This window comes from Elgaria multicarinata, chromosome 1 (genome assembly GCF_023053635.1).
Source record: "Elgaria multicarinata webbii isolate HBS135686 ecotype San Diego chromosome 1, rElgMul1.1.pri, whole genome shotgun sequence".
NCBI classification, from domain to species: Eukaryota; Metazoa; Chordata; class Lepidosauria; order Squamata; family Anguidae; genus Elgaria; species Elgaria multicarinata.
This window is the reverse complement of record NC_086171.1, coordinates 90273553-90292949: the sequence shown is the minus strand read 5'-3', so window position 1 is coordinate 90292949 and position 19397 is coordinate 90273553. Positions and strand designations below refer to the sequence as shown.

Genomic DNA, 19397 nt, shown 5'->3' with positions numbered 1-19397 from the left:
TGCTGGGCTGAGCATGTAAACAAGCATGGAGCCAGGTGAGAGAGGGGAAGGGGAGAAAGAGGACTTGCAACGCTGTTTAACAATCCTTCATTGTAAGCTGCATTGCAAGGACAATGAGCCCTGAAAGGCAAGGCAGAAATGTAATAAATAAAATAAAATAGGCCAGAAATGTTAAAATACAACAGCAGGATGCCTTCACTACAATGATCTTTGTCATTGTAAAAGATATGTTGCTACTATCTCCAAAACAAGTAGTTTGAAAGCATGGCAGAGTAACTGACTGGAGCAAACATCTAACAGAACATAGCCTATACTCAGGATTGCTTCACATTGTCTACTATCTGTGTGCCAGATAACAAAGCTAGCCTAGGTTTGGACAATTCTTACGATTTTTATTCCGGGTTTTGGTGCCCCTGTGGAAGGAGTTAGGAGTTGGTTGGCTATGGCTTCCCTCTGGGTCTGGTTGGCTATGTTCAATATTGTACGAGAACCATCTTCATTGATAACCATGGAAGCACCAGGGTGCTGATTGGGACCATTTATAACAGCTTGCCTCAATTCTTGGACATTCCAGGGAGTTACAGGTTGAGGATAGGTCAATTTGGTAGCAAACACCTGCAAGGAAGAAAAAGGAAATGATAAAGGTACTGTGCATACTTCCATCACTGAAGGTGAGATTAAATTTGCCCTTTTCCTATATCACTAAGGGACCACCTCCATTCCCCCTACTCTGTAACTGCATACACCCATATTCATCAATATGGGTGTATTGACCCTCCATTTTCTACTTTCTTTTGTCTTCTTCTTTTATATGCCCTTTTCTTTATATTTAGGTTGTCAGCATTTTTATTTTGTTGATTTTACTCTGGGAAGTGCAATGCATATTGAGACACAAATAGTAATTAATATAATACAAATATTTTATGCTAATAAATAATTAGATGTCCCTAATAACATGTGCCTAATCACCACTACAAGATGTCTTAGAAGAAATGTATTAGAAAATATTGTTCATTCTAAGTCTTTGAGGTAAGGAATAGTTAGGGTTATTCTGAGAAGAGGCACTCAAGAGTACTAGCTATTGATTTTAAAAGTCTTTGTTCACAAACCCAACCAAAATGACCTTTGATGGACTTTTTATAATCACTTCCCAAATCTGCTTCTTTTCTCACCTACAGAGAATGTTAAAATAACCAAGCATCTGTACTAGAATTGGGTCACCCCACATTACACATCACAAAATTGGGCGAGGAGTGTAGCCTATTCCTTGGTTGCTTAGCTTTCTTAAGCATCTTTGGGAAAGGAGACGTGTCAAACATTTTCTGCAAGGTTAAGTTCAGATCTACCGAATCACATATTCATTACCTACCTGCTGACATTCTGCAGCATGTTAATGCACTAATTGATAATGACTTTGTTTGCAAAAAACAAAATCTACTGAACTATGCGAGACTATAAAAACACCAACCCTGAAATTTCCACTGCTAAAACCACTTCCTATAATAAACAGGCTTTTCTCTTACCATAGGAATGCCGATTTCATTGGTCTGAATGTACATATCAGGACAAATGACTGACCGAGCAGCGTAATCCACTCGCTTTCCCATCATATGCTTACGAAACAGGCCACCCTTTTTCTCCAGAATCTTTCATCATAAAGGTTTCCCAAAAAAGTGACAGACATAAAAAGATTCACATCAATTTTACTATTCCAAAATATGGGTTTTTAGCAACAAGATCCATGCTCTTCAGCTTCTACATAAAACTGCTGGGGGAAGTTGTCTGGGGTTTTGGGGTGAGGTCTCATTAAGACCATCAACTCTACATCTCATCTTCATCTAGATTAAGTGAGATGGCAGAAGTTCTGAACCAGTGAGAGGCTGGATGAGGCCAATAAACAAACTCAATCATGACAATATGGAAGTCCTGTGGGTAGGTGATTTCAGGGAGACGGTAGTTCACTTGTTCTAGACGGAATCAAACTTCCCCAAAAAGATCTGGTTCGCAATCTGGAGATGCTCCAAAATCCAGCTTTGTCATTATTCATTTATTTACAATATCTGTATACCACCCCACATCCAAAGATTTCAGAGCAGTGAACAACAGATAGGATAAAAGAAAACGCCATATTAAAAAATTACTACTTTTAGAAGTAACAGAGTTCTGATAAAACCTGAGTTCTAGGGAAAACCATAGCTGGTCACTCAAGGAAAGCTTCCTGAAACAACAACGTTTTCAGGAGGCGCCAGAAGCAATACAACATTGGCGCCTGCCTGACTTTCAAAGGCAGGGAATTCCATAGGAGAACCATCGAAGTCCCACTAGACTGTGTGTCACTGACTGCCTTTTGTCAGCTAAGGCTGGGGTGCCAACTGTAGCTTCTCCTGGACAGAGATAGCCTGGACACAGTAAAACATACTCTAGTAACATCCAAAATTAACTACTGTACATGTGGGGCTATCTTTGAAGACGGCCTGGAAACTGTAGTTAGGCCACTAACGGAGATTGGACATTGGGATCATACTACCCCATTGCTTGGTTGGAGAATAATTCAAAAGTGCTGAGCTTTAAAAACCTATGTAGCTTGGGATCTGTATATCTGAAGGAATGCCAGGTCCACATTACCACCACGTCCACCTAAGCTCACTGGTGGAGGCTCTCCTTTGGGTGCCCCTGCCACTTGAGAGGAGATGGACGGAAGTTAGAAAGATGGCCTTTTCAGTGCTGGCATCCCACTTCTCAAATTCCCTTCCATTTGGTAAGTGCCTTCTCGCTAACTTTTTGATTCCAGAAGAACTTTTTTGTTCTCCCAGGCTTTCAAAGATCCATCTATTAGCCTATTTTATTTCTGCTTTATTACAGATTTTATTATGCTTGATTTGTTTTTCTGTGTTGTATTGATTTTATTGCACTAATTGTATGATTTATATTGCATTGTGAATTGCCCTGGAAGCCATTTTGCTGAACAGAAGTTACAAATATACAAAAAAGCAAACAAATTCTTATTTCTTTAGAATATTCAACAAATCACTGAATACTTTTGAAGTTCTCACCTGACGCACACCAGGGTATTTTTCAGATATTAACTTATCCATGTCACTGTCAAACAAAATATTTACATGGCTCTGCAAACGAATCCAGATGTTGTAAAGCTTGTCTGCAGTAGTCTGCCCTGGGATCGTCACCAGGACGGAACGATCCAGGGGTTCCAAAGGGTTCTCTGCCATCTGCGGAACATAGAACAAAAGTTCAGCAGAAGAAAGATCGGGTGATTGTTTCACTGTCCATATTCAGAAACACCTTGTGAAGACAAAGAGTTAAGAAAAAGCAAGAATGTGGGGACAAGGTCACTTAAAGAGTCCATGGCCTCAATCCTGAAAGGTGTGCTAACTTTCCTGAAAGGGGAGGAAAGGAACAGGCCAGAGCCTTGCCTTCAGAGTCCAGCCTCGTTTTAACCAAGACTACGTTTTGGAGGCTGCCCACTGGACAGTGTTGTCAGGAAAGGATAGCTTGTGGGGAGTTTGTTGTAATAAAGTCAGGCTTGTTTTGGATCTCTTCGTAATACATTCAGTTTCACATCACATCACCCCACGGAATCCTACTGTCTGTGGCAAGGGTGGGTCAATTTCAGGCTTTTCAGATCTACTTTGTTTTGTTTACAAAAGTCCAAAATCCACCAACCAGAGCCAGGTGCAAAATGTATATACTTTGAACACGGTGGGGACCTTCATGCCCAAGTGCTTTTTATATTGCATTTTGTATTTGTGTTTTAAATTTCTTGGTTGTTTTTATGTTCTTCATGGTTTTAATTTTTGTGAACCTCCCAGAGAGCTTTGGCTATTGGGCAGTATAAAAATGCAATGAATAAATAAATAAATAAATGCCCTGCCATGTTGCAGAGCTGGAAAACAGAGAAGGGCACTCAGTAATCTGACTTTTCTCTCCTCCATTGATGGAGGGGGGTGGGGGGATACCAGGGGCTAGCAGCCATCCATGTGTTCTATTGCAGGGATGTGTAGAAAGATATTCAAATGTTTTGGACTTCCAACTCCCAGCATTTCTGACATTAGCCATGCTGACCAGGGCTTCTAGGAGTTGAAGTCCAAAACATCTGGAGATCTACCTGGTGCCCACCCTTGATCTACTGAACACTCTGTAGCTGCTCTTTTCCTTTCAGGACTGAAAGTACGAAGTAGCGTCACTGCATGGAAGCCTCCTACCATCTGAAAGCCTCACAACTGTGCATTACCCATCTTTGACACAGAAAGAGTGAGGAAATGGCTGCAGAGTGCACAGCAGAGTGACTGGCCGGCTGCTATTCATATGGAATGGGGTTAGATTGGAACAAATCTTCACGCTGCTTCCTCCAGCTTTGCCTTCTGGCTTTAGAAGCAGCAGCAATAGCATGGCTCTTTCCGTTGCAGAGGGGGCTGCAGTCCCACTAAAAGACCAGACTGTAGTTAGGAGGCTCCCTTGGATCCATCATCGTCACTCTACAGGCACAGGTGACTTCAGTGGCTTAGAGTGCCTTTTATCAATGCAATTACAAGACTGCCTAGTCAGATATAGCTTGAAACAGCTGGGCATGTTTAGCCTGGAGAAGAAAAGATTGAGGGGAGACATGATAGCACTCTTCAAATACTTGAAAGGTTGTCACACAGAGGAGGGCCAGGATCTCTTCTTGACCCTCCCACAGTGCAGCACAAGGAATAATGGGCTCAAGTGAAAGGAAGCCAGATTCCAGCTGGACATCAGGAAAAACTTCCTGACTGTTAGAGCAGTACGACAATGGAATCAGTGACCTAGGGAGGTTGTGGACTCTCCCACGCTAGAGGCCTTCAAGAGGCAGCTGGACAGGGATGCTTTAATGTGCATTCCTGCATTGAGCAGGGGGGTGGACTCGATGGCCTTGTAGGCCCCTTCCAACTGATTCTATGAATTATTCATACTCTGGTAACCTCCTGTTTGGATTACAGCAACGTTTTTTTTTAAATTATTATTATTATTATTATTATTTACAATGTTTATAGAAGTGTACAAACAGATAATTGGATTACATGGGGCTGCCTTTGAAAATGCTCCAGAAATTTCAGTTAGTCCAAAATAAAGCAATTAGATTGTTAACTGGGACTGGCTCATATAATCATACTATATCAGTACTCTGCCATCTGCACTGCTACCAGTTTGTTTCTGGGCCCAATTCAGAATGCTGTTTTAGCCTTGGGGCCCAATTACTTAAATCAGCGTCTCTCCACATATTTACCACCCAGACTCTAAGGTAATCATCTGAGGCCAGTCAGCGTAGACAGTGGTCTTATCTGTTAGAAATATGGGAAGCTGTCTTATACCATGACAGCCTTCCCCAATGTGGTTCCTTCCAGATTTTTTGGACTTCAACTCACATCAACCCTAGGCAGCATGGCCAATGGTCAGGAATGCTGGAAGACTGGGGAAGGCTGGTCTACATATTCCCCCAAGAGGGTTGGAGATTCATCTGCTGCAAAGCAGTGAGAAGGCCCTAAATCAAGAGCATGTGTGTGTTCTTAATCCTACCCCATGTGCTGCTTTTCCCCTGCAACCACCATGCCCACTTTCCCCTAATGAACACCAGCTGATGAGAATGACTTAAGTACACACACACCATTTCTTCTCTGCAAATCAGTCCCCACCCCCAGTGTCGTTTCACAGCTAAGAAGAAGTGGTCAGAATTCCAAGACCTGTTGCTTGCTACAAAAGGTGCAGATCTACCTACTAGGAAGGATATCAAACATGACCACCTCTGTGACTATCTAGCATTCCTCATGCAGAATCAGGAACATCAACTTGAGGACAGTAGTCAAAGAATCTCACTGAATTTTAACCAGACGCTTTTCCTCCTGATACTAGGAGAACTGAACAGGTCCTGACCTTACCATCTTGAGGTCTCCCTCTTCAATTTGCATTGACTGACATTTTTCTTGAGCCATAAAAGCCAGAAGTTTCCGAGTCAGGAGGGCATCCTTCATAACAGCTTGCAAATTCACTGTCTGACCATTCGCAAACATCTGGTCTCCAACACAATTCACAGGGCGATACCTATACCAGAGTACATTGGTTATGCTGAGAAAAACAATGCCCTCTTACTCTAGCTGATAAAGTCACAACTGTAAATCTTTCAAGACAACATTGTGAAATGAAGTCAAAAAAGTTTTCATTACCTAGAAGGTGGAACAACAAGTTTATCAAGGAAGAACATATCAGGATTGAAACTTGAATCACCAGTGACCGTCATGCCAGAAAAAAGCTTGCAAAGGAAAAATCCTAAACAGAACGAAAAAAAACCTTTAGAATTGTTGTTGCACCTACAGCATAACAGAACACTGGTACTTACCAAGAAGGTTCCTTCTAGGTTGGTGTGCAGAAGGCATCCTTACAATGGGTTATTTCCCTCTATTGTCCAGGAGAAGCAGGGGTCATGTGACAGAGTTTTGGATAGTCTGCCAGTGCAAGACTCCTCCCTGCTAGTTCTATCTGTGGCTATAGCTCAGCAATAAAGATCACAGAAAACATTCCCCAGTATAAATGAAAAATCATAGAGACCACACAGAAAAGGAAAACACAAAGACACCAATATGCCAGAAGAAGAGTTGGTGTGAAGTACACAGTTGCATCCTTCTGTGAAACATGGTGGCAGCTTTCAGCTGACAGTGTAGGGGATCTGAAGGAGATCTACAGTACTGCTTTATAGCGGTATTGAAGTGCACTGATAACTGCTGGGACCCATTACACATTCCATATACCACTTTTTATACCACATTATCCAACAAGTGTCATTGTGTGTCCTACGAGACATAAATGCGCAAGACGGATACAGCTTTACCATGATGAGATCGTAATGATTAACACAAAGTGTAAATCTGGCCCTGATCAAGTATTGATGGAATTATGAATACTGAGAAACATCACATTGATTCAGCATACTGTACCCTCAGGGAAATGACTGATCAACACGATAACAACCTCAAACACTCAGCAAACATGATTAAGACCTACTTAGAACGGAAGTCTGGAGATGGAACACTCACAGTATTAGATTGGCCACCTCAGGGCTCCGACTTCCACATAATTGAAGCTGTGTGGGATCACTTGGACAGGGAAAATTTCAAAAAGCAGCCAAAGTCAAAAGAAAAACTACGGCAAATCCTGCAAAAAGCTTGGAAGAATTTACCACAGGACTACTTGGAAAAATTACAGAACAGTCTACCAAAGCCAATTGCTTCAGTTTTGCATTCTAAGGGAGGCCACACAAAATACTGACTTGTTTTAAAAACACAAGAGGTTTTTGCTATTTTTCATTGTGTTAATTTTTTTGTGTATTTCCTTTAATGTTGCATAATGTTTTTTTCTAACAAATAGATACGTCCTGTTCAGATAAATGGCTTCAATTTGCATTTCTCAGACTTTTGCACAGTACTGTATATATATGGGAGAAGAAATTAGCTGGAGATAAAGACATAAGTAATATAAATACAACAGTTGAAGGGGAACAAATTGCAGAAAGTTATAGTAGATAGGGGGAAAGCTCGATCACAGGCGAAAAGTAGAGACAAACTGGCAGGGAAGAGTCTAGGTCAGGCAGTTTACACAAAACCATCACATGGTCCCTGCTTTTCCTGGGCAACAATGAGAGTTAACCCACTGTAGGGATGTCTTCCACACACCAACCTGGAGAACTGGACAACCTTTAGAGCAATAAAATAACGACAGCTCGCGTAGTTTCCCCCTGAAGAACCAAATGTTAATGCAAATTACATCCAAATACTGCTAAATACAGGACACATTTTCTAACATATCCATTTGTTAGCCCACTGTGATTTAAGCCTGTGAGCTGAAGCACACATCAATAGAACTCATATTTAGAACTGACATTATATATCTTTTGATGCCACTCCTACTAATACCATATGGGCAACAGGGGCAACCATAAAATAAGACTAGGTGAAGAGGCTGCCTTGGGTGGTAGACTTAGGGCACTGGAGAGTGGCAAACTGGGAGACAAACAAATCTGACCCATTGGGTAAAATCCAGTAGGAGGTTATCTGACTCAAACTTTATTGAAATGAATAGAATCTGTATCTAGAATTTGTAGTCCATCTAGATGCCTAAGCTCCAAAAGCAAGGAGTGTTCAAAAGAAGAAGAAAATCAAACAAACCTATAACAGAAAATATTATATACCAAATCCACATATTTGACCACATACAACATACACTCCCAAGGTGTTGGATCACTAGTGCAAGTTGGACGTTCTATCGGAAGGGGCCAACAGCTATTAAAATGTAGCAACCCAATTTTACTCACTTACCTTCATTTTTCCATAAAGCTTCAATGTGTTGTTTAGCAGTAGTAGGCGTCATGTAGCCCCGTTTTCCCAGCTGTGTTTCATCTAAGGCTAAGAAGTTAAAAGTTTATGACAGAAGAACTTCAAACTATGCCATTACCTTGAAAATTCCATCAATGGAAATAAAACAAAACTGCACTTGTTCAAAACCACCAGCAGCCAGGCAAAGCTAATCTCAGAGCAAAGCTATACATCTACATATAGGAACGTGGGTCTTTGACAGGCAACCAACACAGGGACATCTCCAAGCATCTTAAAGGAAGCATTTGCATGATCTGCCTATTACAGATTTGCAACATGAACGATACTCTCAATTGATTTCTAAAGTGATAAAAACGCGCCAGGCTGCATCCTTAGTATACACAAAGGATCCCATGGCCCTCAGATGCCTGTGTGGCCTGCTGCACAAGCACGCCCAAATCCCTCCCCCTGGTATACTGCTGCCGTCTTCAAATTCTTGCTGGGGAAGTGCTGTTTGACAGGCTTTTGGGAACAAGATTCTGCTGGAGAAAAGAGCACATGAGAATATTCCCCATGCATCCTTTCCCCCACACAATAGTGCTCCTGGGCTGCAATTTAAATCACATCAGAAGCATGATTTAAATCACATGCCTCTCTCGCAGTTGATTAGCAGGGGAGAGAAGGTGTGATCTCAGCAGCAGGAAAGGGAAGAGCATGTGTGGGTATGTGCTGAGTGTAGTGAGTGAATGTGTGTGTGTCGGTGCACACGCATGCAACCCTCAGACAATCACTCAGCATCCCACATCACCCTCAGGGATAAAAAACCTTGCCCGGCCTTATTGTATACACCAAGAGGAAAAGATTAAAGCAGTGGTTCCCAATTAGCTAAGTACGGCAGACTCCTTGTTTTTCAAATGCCAAGCCATGGACCCCCTACTTTTGAAAAAATTGTTATCTCTACAGTAGTTACCTGTGCGAAGCAATTTTTTTGGAGAAAATAAGGGGTAGCCCGTAATAAGCAAAGGATTTTAGGTATACTAAAAACAGACCATAACATTTATGATATTTGTGATATTACCACGCAAAAATGACAATGATTTAGTTAGGAATATAAAGCAGAATTTAATTTTACTAATGTCTAGTTTACAACTGAACAAATTATGACTTTTCTAGCAGCTACTAAACCTAAATGTGATGGGAGAAATCATGCCTCTTTTTGTCCAGAACAATCCTTTCCAACAACTGGTTCAATATTTCCTATTTTTAATCTCAAATCTGGATCAACATTGAGCCGATTTCTATGCTTGTTCTTCATATAACAAAATGTCGAAAATGTTTATTCACAAAGATATGTGGAACAAAAGGGAACTAAATGTTTCAAAGCTTTTTCACCTAACTTCTTATAATCAGGAAAAACCTTCAGTCCAGTCTATATTCTTTGAAAAATGATTTCAATGAACCATCACAAGTCACGTCAAAAAGTGCATCTTGCTCTTCTGCAGATAGAGTTGTTAGCTGTATATCACCACATTCAAAAGGATTCCTTCTCCATGAGTTTTCAGGATTAGGTGCAGGGAAGTAATCTCTGAAGCTAGTCGCTAAATCACACAGGTGCTCAGTGATGTTATATTTTACTTCTGGTAGGAATTCGTCATCAGTGGACTCCAGAAATGAATGGTGAATATGTGAATGGTGCCACGGACCCCCTGGGTGGGTTATGCAGAGCCCCTGGGGGTCCATGGACCACCAATTGGGAACCACTGGATTAAAGGTCTCATTATCTGGTGATGGTGAATAAGGTATGCCTCATACTCATTGACAACAATGACATCAAAAACGCTTGCAGTGTTTGCCTCTATGCTTCTGAGCCCGATTCAAGGTGCTGCTTTTAACCTATAAAGCCTTACACAGCTTGGGACCACAATACCTGATGGAACGCCTCTCCCAACATGAACTTATCCATACTCTATACTCAGCATCTAATGTCCTCCTCTGTGTGTCTCCTCCGAGGAAGGGTCAGTAGGCGGCAACGAGGGAGAGCCTTCTCAGTGGTGGCCCTCCAACTGTGGAATGATCTACCCAGAGAGGCTTGCCTGGTGCCAACGTGGTTATCTTTTTGGTGCCAGTTTAAGACTTCTCTTTTCTCAGGCATTTGGCAGATTACGATAAGTTTCTAAGCAGTCCTGGATCTGTCCTATGGTTATGGTTTAAAGTTGTTTTTAGATATATGTTGTTTTCGTGTATATTGCTTGTGTGTACTATGCAAACGGGTTTATCCTGTGGATTCTTTTACAACACTTCTTCTCTTCCTTTCTCTATATTATTTCAGTCCTCCCACTGCTAACCATAAAGCTTCTTTTATAGCTGTAATTAAAAAACATGTCCCCCTCTGGAGTCTGGCTAGAGTTCTTCCATGAATAAAATACTGTGGTAGTGGGGAGCTGTTTGTTTGTTTGTTTATTATTTGCGTTTCTATACTGCCCCATAGCTGAAGATCTCTGGGCAGTTTACAAAGATTAAAAACATTAAAATACATTATGCAAAGTTTGAAAACAGGCCAAAATTACCAATTTAAGTAACTAAGTCTTAGGAGAGACATTTGAACCTCTTAAAATGGGGGGAAATATGAAAAAAGTCAGGAAACCTCCAATCAGTGGTCAGGAAAACCGGGGGGGGGGGGGGGGGCTGGGAAAGGGGGAGGGGTATCTGGGGTAGACTGGGACCCCAGTAGGGCTGAACTCGGCCCCCGGGCTTGAGATTCTGCATCCCTAATGTAGTGCATAGAATTTCCATATTAAGTAGAAATATTTGGATATAACGGGCACTCCTGTACTTAATATCTGACCAATCTAAACAAATACAGAAATCTTATGGCAAATAGTCCACAGAGTGTATTTGCCATGGAGTGTTAAGTAATAAATCTAGGACCGTTTAAAAACAAGGGCATTTTTATGGCCAAATCTATGGCCATTTCCTTCCAAAAATGGAATGAGGTAGATATTAAACTCTTCCTGTCTTCAATGGCTAGTATAGTAGACATATCTCTCTGCAGGGACATTAAGATAGAGCTGCAATCTCTGCAACAAAATAAATGTGGAAGTATGTGTGCACATACATTTATATTGTATTTTATGTTATGGTTTTATACTGTTGTTTTGTTTTGAATTGTCTTAATTTTGTAAACTGCCCAGAGAGCTTCGGCTATTGGGCGGTATAGAAATGCAATAAATAAATAAATACACATGGCTTTAACTGAAATCATGCCATCCTTATTCTGTACACATGGGTGGGATATAGCAAATGAAGTGCCTATTTTGTTTATTCTTTTGTGCGATAGCTCATTATTGAATGTCTCCTGGGACTAGATGGAAAGATGTCCCTTTTACTACTATGACACAGAATGCACAATTAAAAGGTTCTGCACAGGTACTGCTTCATTTTGGACCTCCTTTCCTTTGGGTATCTGTCCCAATCTTTCTGTGCCTTAATTCAGCACACAATGAAATTTGTTATCATTCAGTATAGCAAATTCTAAGATAATACATGTGACCGTAGGTTGTATCCAGAATTAGTCACACTCAGAGCAGATTCATGCAAATGAATGAGACTTAAGGTAGTCATGACTACGTCCTGTTGTATTAAATGGGTCTATTCCAAGCATGACTTTAAGACTGGATTCAATCATGTATGGAGATACACACTAAGAAAACATTATTTTTAAGAACATTTCCACTGCTAGTCAGGTCAGCTGACTTCTCCTTCAGACACACAAAAATGATTTGAAAATTTTAAGTACTACATGGTATGTTTTAGTATAACGAACTGTTCATCAATGTGAAGTTATAATTTTTATAACGTTTCAAAAGAGTGTACATACTTGCAGTTTCCTCCACGATCACCTGTTTGCCTGACTTTTGGACCACCACAGTGGGATAAGTCACAGTGAGTTTGCTATTGTGCTCTTTTCGGACAAGTGATCTTCCCGCTCTTAAAGACAGAGGGGTGAGGGAGAGAAAAGACAACACCACAATCAATCCAGAATGTATAATGTATAGCCAGGTTGGTCACCAGTACATCTAGGGGTAAGCATATTACCCCAACATTAAAATCACTCCACTGGCTGCCAATTAGTTTCTGGGCGAAGTACAAAATGTTGGTCATTACCTTTAAAGCCCTAAATGGTTTGGGTCCAGGTTACCTGAGGGATCGCCTTCTCCCATACAGTCCGCCCCGCACACTCAGGTCCTCTGGGGAGAACTTACTTCAGTCAGCTAAAAGTAGGCTGACATCAGTTTCCCAGAGGACCTTTTCTTCTGTCGCCCCCAGATTGTGGAATGGCCTGCCGGAGGAGATTCATAAAATTAACTCTCTGTGTGATTTTAAGGCAGCTTTAAAGACTAGCCTTTTCCGGCAGGCCTATCCAGATCAATGTAAAATCAATAATTTTTAAGATGTATTGATTCCTGTTCTAATGTTGTTCCCCACCTCGATCCAAAGGGAGTGGCGGGTAAGAAATAAATAATAATAATAATAATAATAATAATAATAATAATAATACCTTTAGAAGTTTTTAATGCAGGGGTGAGAGGGTGGGGAAGAAAACAACACTTTAAAAGTTATACTTGATTATACTCACTTGCAATTTGGACATCTCTTTGAACTCATGTGCGATTTCCAAAATTGGGAAATAAGTTTACTTCTACACTCGCAGACATTTTTAACCTAAAACAGGAGAATGAAAAATAAAGTTCAAAAAGTTATAGATGAATTAATACAAATTTAAATCAATTGTGAACATTAACATTGAAAGCAGATATTAATTTAAAGTATTAACCTGCAATGTTTTTAGAATATAAACTTATTTTCGCATTTTGTTACAACTGGATGGTGACTAGTCACAAATTAAATCCTGACTACTTGGTGGGACGCATTGCAAAACTGAGTTACAATGACATGAAGGACTCTAATAACGTACACATGAATCAGCTCCAATTCACACATTCATCCACACCTGGGGAAATGTAATGTACAAATAGGCCCATTATGGATACAGGATGCAGCCATTTAGGCCATTACAGCAGCACCCTTTCTTGCCGCCATAAGGGATGGTTGCTGACCATATGTACTACATGTAATAAATAAAATAAATATGTCTGTGATAACCAGGTTCACGTATTATTTTTGGCCATTAGACATCATGCAGAGGTACAGCCAGGACTACTCACATGGATGAAAATATATTGCGTATTCACAGCCCGACTTTATGTATTGCTTGAGTGGACTAAGACTAGCTACATAGTACTTGCTCAATTCTCTTTTACGTGCTGCTCCATCAGTGCTCACAAGGTGCCTTTTCCATCACTGACATAAATCCCTGGATGATTTTCATCAGCTTTATCATGTCCATCAGGAAGTGGTGACTTAGCCCCAGTTTCTGCCTGCCTGTCACACTAAATATTTTTTGCTTAAATATTTAGTGATCCTGATGTTTGAAAGACATTCAAAGAAGAATGGTTTGGAAAATCAGAATGTTTACTACAGAGCTAACAGGAGGAAGAGAGAATTCTGCTAAAAGCAAATTTTGTTGACAAGTAACAATATTGGTTCTCACAATTTCTAATTGGTCATTATATCACATTACTGTGGTTATAAAAGCAATCAGAGAATAACAAATGCTTTCTATCTTTGATGTGTGGGAGCTTTTCAAAAGGTTGAAAACCACAGTTTGAGTACAACTTACCATTCAAATTCTTACAGAACTAATACAGAAGAATGTCTGCTCTATGGACATTCCTCACCCAGGTGAGGCAGTGGCTGTTCTGAACCACTGCCTGGGCACAGGTTATGAGGGCTAATAAACTGAGACTCAATCCAGACAAGACGGAGATACTGTTAGCGGGTGGTTCATCTGTCCGGCGAGGTGATGTTTGCCCTGTCCTGGACGGGGTTGCACTCTCCCTAAAGGATTGGGTCCGTAGTTTGGGGGTGCTCTTCGATCCAGAACTGTCACTTGAGGCACAGGTGAACGCAGTGGCAAAGAGCACCTTTTATCAACTTAGGTTGATATACCAACTGCGCCCTTATCTGGACGGAGATAGCCTAGCTACAGTTATCCATGCTCTGATAAACTCTCGTTTGGATTACTGCAATGCATTATACGTGGGGCTGCCTTTGAAAATGGTCCGGAAACTTCAACTGGTACAAAACAGGGAAGCAAGGTTACTAACAGGGACTGGCCGATGAGACCACATCACACCAGTCCTTTTCCAGCTTCATTGGCTGCCAGTCCAGGTCTGGGCCTGATTCAAAGTGCTGGTATTACCATTTAAAGCCCTAAACAGCTTGGGGCTAGGCCATCTGAAGGAACACCTCCTCCCGTATGTACCTGCCCGGACCTTAAGGTCATCCTCAGGGGTCCTTCTCCATGAGCCCCTGCCAAAGGAAGTGAGGCAGGTGGCTACCAGGAGGAGAGCCTTCTCTGCTGTGGCACCCTGGCTGTGGAATGAGCTCCCTAAGGAGGTTTGCTTGGCAACAACATTCTTTTAGTTGAAGACCTTTTTATTCTCCCAGCATTTTAACAGTCTATAAATAAATTTTAACTTGCTGTTTTAAATTTGTAATTTTGCATTGCTGCTGTTTTTAATCTGGTTGAGCTTTTATATTGTATTTTATATTATGGTTTTATACTGTTCTTTTATACTTTGAAAGGTTTTAATTTTTGTGAACCGCCCAGAGAGCTCCGGCTATTGGGCGGTATAGAAATGTAATAAATAAATAAATAAATAAATATGGTAAGCCCAGAATAACAGATACTTTCATAAAGAACTGCAGTCTTGTCTCAAACATGGAAATGTGAACAAGTTGCTCATTCAAAATAGTGTAGTCTATAGTACTGGTGGTTTTTTTTTTACTTACATGTGCACCTTGGTCTCTTAGTCGGTTATTTTGAAGCATTTCTTCTGTGCGCAAACTTAATACTTCCTCAACGTCTACACCAGATGTGCCTGCATTTTCTTCTAAAAACTGAAAGAATGAAAATATTAGAAACTCACAGAATGTGCTCAGAACACGCTGAGAGGAACAAAACTTACCCTACTTAAGATGGCCTCAAGTTCATGGACTGCTTGAAGCAACCCAACTTCCAGGAGCTTCAGCTGGTTAAGCAGTAAATGAATTGCAGCTCGTGGACACGTCAGATGGCAACAGCTCAGACAAGAACCTCTCATCAAAAGGAATAATTTCTGAAGAAGATAAAAGACACTTGTTATATGGTTTCAAACGTTCAGAATATGTTTGACATACTTTTGTTGCAATCTTTCAACAATCCTGAAAGGTAAATTAATATTATCACTTAGTGACTGGGTTCAGACGACACAATGGTTGATTAAATAGTCTACTCTTGACTACTGTGTCATCTGCTGGGGGGAAACCACGCCACAGTTCTTTAAAATAACCAATGCAAATAATCAACGGTGTGCACAGTTGACTATCTGCACAACCGTTGATTATTGTGTCATGTGGTGGGCTCTGTTGATTATTTCCCCTGCCTACAGAGTCACGAGGCAAGAGTGGCACAAACCTCTCCCACTCTTGCCCAGCGAGGCTCTATAGCTAGGGGAAATAATCCCGCCCCAGGAAGTGCTTGGGAAGCTGCCAATCATACCATCCCTGTCTGGGATGGTATCCCCCTGCAATGCCCCTACCCCATTTGTTATGAGGTCAGGGCGGAGAGAGCTGTCAGCTTTTCTCTCTGCCCTCAGATGCACAACAAATGGGGAAGGACGCGGCAGCATGGAGCAATCTCATCTCCTGACAGGTGATGGTATCACTCAGCGCCGCTGCGTCCTTTCCTAGCAGATGGATCTCTGCGGCCCTGCCGCCAAAGCTGCAGACGGGTCTCCTCCCGACAGGCGAGGAGACCCGTCCACAGCTTGCTTTGGTGGTGGTCGTGTCACATCTTACTCCGCAGCTGCAGCAAGGAAGAGGCAGGGGACCGTCTCTCTCCCACCTTCCGCCCCTATCTATGGAATAGTGGTGCCCTGATAAGGTAAGGGGGAACCAGCACTGCCATTTGGTGGAGAAGGCAGAGGCGGGCTGGGAGAGCAATAGCCAACCCTGCCCTTATAGCCTACTCCCAAGTGTGACATGCAAACAGTCATCTGTGTAGTGGACTATAAGGGCAGGGTTGGCTATTATGTTGACTGAATGCGCCCAGTATAAATATGCATCTTCCTATATTTCTTCTTAACACAATGGTACAGTCAATATTTAGCAGCTCAGCCATCCATGCTATAGGGTTAGAACATTCAAGAATAATAGAATATCAGTGCCATTATCATACTTACATCAAAAAACAGAGGATTATAGACAGTGAGGGGCAGTTCAATATGACCCAGGTGACCTGGGCAGTTGTTGAAGTCCTGCACACATGTACTACACACTTCTTTGTTGTCAAGTGGTCCCAAAGACAAATCATACAACCCATTTGGTGATGGAGTGCCAGCATTATCCAGAAAAAGAGGGTTGGTTATAGATTTTACACTCAGCTTCCTAAATGTAAAAAGCAAAGTTAGGTATGTTTCAACAAAGAAAAGGCCATTCTTAGATTGCACATCCTTGAACCCCATAAAGTAAAAACTACATTTTATAAACAGTTAGGAGAAAAGGAGGGGAAGCTCATATTTGTTGATTTTGCAAAGGGTTGAGTTTGTCTGCACTAAACTTTTCCTATATTAAGTTTTCTGCTGAAATCACAAATCCCTTTAAAGTGGCTGTCAAACACCAAATACCTGGGATTTCTATTAATTATTTGGAGAAAAACAGATAATACATTTGATGTTGGATAATAATGGTAATTACAGCAATCTTACAAGTGCTATTTAACAGTCCTAAGGCTCAAACTATACACATTGCCAGATCTGTGACTGGTTTTGTGATTAAAATGTATTTATTTATTGCATTTAAATTTAGTAATTCCGCCTGGCGCCTACACTGTACTGCTTTCGTCGCCAGCTGAAGACCTTTTTATTCTCTCAGTATTTAAACACTTAATTTTAACTTAAATTTAAATTTTACTGTTCTAACTCTGTATTTTAATCTTATATCAATTTTGTTGCATGGTTTTATCCTGGTTGTGCTTTTTATACTGTATTTTGTAATTGTGCTTTTAACATGTTGGTTGTTTTATTATGGTTTTAACTTTTGTGAACCGCCCAGAGAGCTTCAGCTATTGGGCGGTATAAAAATGTAATAAATAAATAAATTTATATACCGCCCCATAGCTGAAGCTCTCTGTGTGGTTTACAAAATTTCACCACCACCCCGCCAAAAAACTAACTTTCTAACCACAGGAGTGTCCATGTCTCTCTCTCGCCCTCCCCACTTGCAGGTGGGGAAGCGGGAAGAATGATGATTTTGACTACAGAAAAGGTTCATCCATTCATTCTCCACCTCCGATTCATTTCGGGAAACCTCACCGTGCCCAGCAAAAAAACAACCACCAACTGATCTCCCCTATCGTGTGTGACTTTATATCCGAAAAGTTTTTAAACAGTGCCTTCTTTTAATTTTAAAGCATGCATGTAAGTATATTTATGTAGGTGGGTGTGTCATGGTAAGGGATAGAGGGAGAGAAAACTGGAGATTGTTTATGTGATGGGCTTGAGGGGGTTAAGGTCTTGCAAATAGTCTCTAGGCAGATTTATGATCACTCTGCCAAAGACCTTGGACACTGTCTGTCTCCAAACCGGTCAGCTCTGCACCTGGGGATGATGTCTGCTGTACGTGCAGCCAAGCTGATAAAAGATCCTGGCTGCACTAATGAGCTGTTTCTTTGCGGCAGCTTGGATCGTCTCAGGCCGAGAGGGAAGATTTGTGTTTGTCTGTGGGGCTAGGAGCCCGCAGAGGTGGAGTCCGTGGAAAGTTAGTGTGGGGCTGGATGTCTTGGGGAAAGTGTAGCTGCTTGTTCAGCAGGGGGGTGGGAATTCCACCAGAGTTTTGAGTGTAATTAATAAAGCATTTCTTAATATTTATGTGGTGTGACTGTTGTTTCTGGGTGCCAGACTCAGACCAGGAGGAGGAGCCGGTGGTGGGCTTCGTTCACAGTTTATGCACATAATCAAAACAGTATTTCAATTTTTTAACGGCAAACAAAAATCATAGAATCATAGAATGGCAGAGTTGGAAGGGGCCTACAAGGCCATCGAGTCCAACCCCCTGCTCAATGCAGGAATCCACCCTAAAGCATCCCTGACAGATGGTTGTCCAGCTGCCTCTTGAAGGCCTCTAGTGTGGGAGAGCCCACAACCTCACCAGGCAACTGATTCCATTGTCGTACTGCTCTAACAGTCAGGAAGTTTTTCCTGATGTCCAGCTGGAATCTGGCTTCCTTTAACTTGAGCCCTTGCTGTGGTGAATCTGATTGCCCCCCTCCCGCAGCAGCCGGTGGTCACTTTCTGGCAGAGGCTGCCACAGCCAGGTCGCTTGCTCTGAACGTGGACGCGTCCAGACAGGCCTGCAAGATGCGCTGCGCTTCCCTCCCTCCCTCCCTTGCGGAGCGCAGCTGAAGAGGGCGAAGCGCCACTGCGGCAATAACTGCGCAGTCGTAGACATGCATCTATTTCAGAACATAGGGCCTCATCTACACCAAGCAGGATATTCCACTATGAAAGTGGTATATAAAAGGCAGGAGCCACAGGACTGCTTTATAGCGGTATTGAAGTGCACTGACAACTGTTGGGGGCCATTGACACAGACCACAGACCGCTTTCATACTGCCATATCCTGCTTGGTGTGGCTCCTGCTTTTATATTCCGCTTTCGTAGTGGAATATCCTGCTCGGTGTAGACGAGCCCCAAGTCTCGCTCAGCGCCACGGAAGGCCAGCGGGGCGTTTAGCCGGCCATTAGGGCGCCTCACGAGCCGGCCTCCTTCCTCGGCTCGCCTTCCTATCGCTATCGCCGCTCCCGCTTTACCGTATCTCCGCGGCCGCGTACATCCCGAACGACAAGCCCGTCAGCCGCCGCCACGGCGCCTCCTTCGCCGCCATGGCGCAGACAGC

At 42.0% G+C, this 19397-nt stretch overlaps 1 protein-coding gene across 1 annotated transcript in view; it reads right to left on the bottom strand.

The window, feature by feature from the left end:
* POLR1A (RNA polymerase I subunit A) overlaps positions 1-19397 on the bottom strand; it is a 62430-nt gene extending 43033 nt beyond the window's left edge. The window contains exons 1-12 of the mRNA XM_063131940.1: positions 19312-19397; positions 16685-16889; positions 15431-15580; positions 15255-15362; positions 12976-13061; positions 12217-12326; positions 8343-8429; positions 6198-6300; positions 5913-6075; positions 3054-3227; positions 1524-1646; positions 388-615 (exon numbers count right to left, since the gene is read on the bottom strand). Coding sequence (XP_062988010.1) covers positions 388-615; positions 1524-1646; positions 3054-3227; positions 5913-6075; positions 6198-6300; positions 8343-8429; positions 12217-12326; positions 12976-13061; positions 15255-15362; positions 15431-15580; positions 16685-16889; positions 19312-19385 — 1611 coding nt within the window. The 5' untranslated portion in view covers positions 19386-19397. The remainder of the gene's footprint in view (positions 1-387; positions 616-1523; positions 1647-3053; positions 3228-5912; positions 6076-6197; positions 6301-8342; positions 8430-12216; positions 12327-12975; positions 13062-15254; positions 15363-15430; positions 15581-16684; positions 16890-19311) is intronic.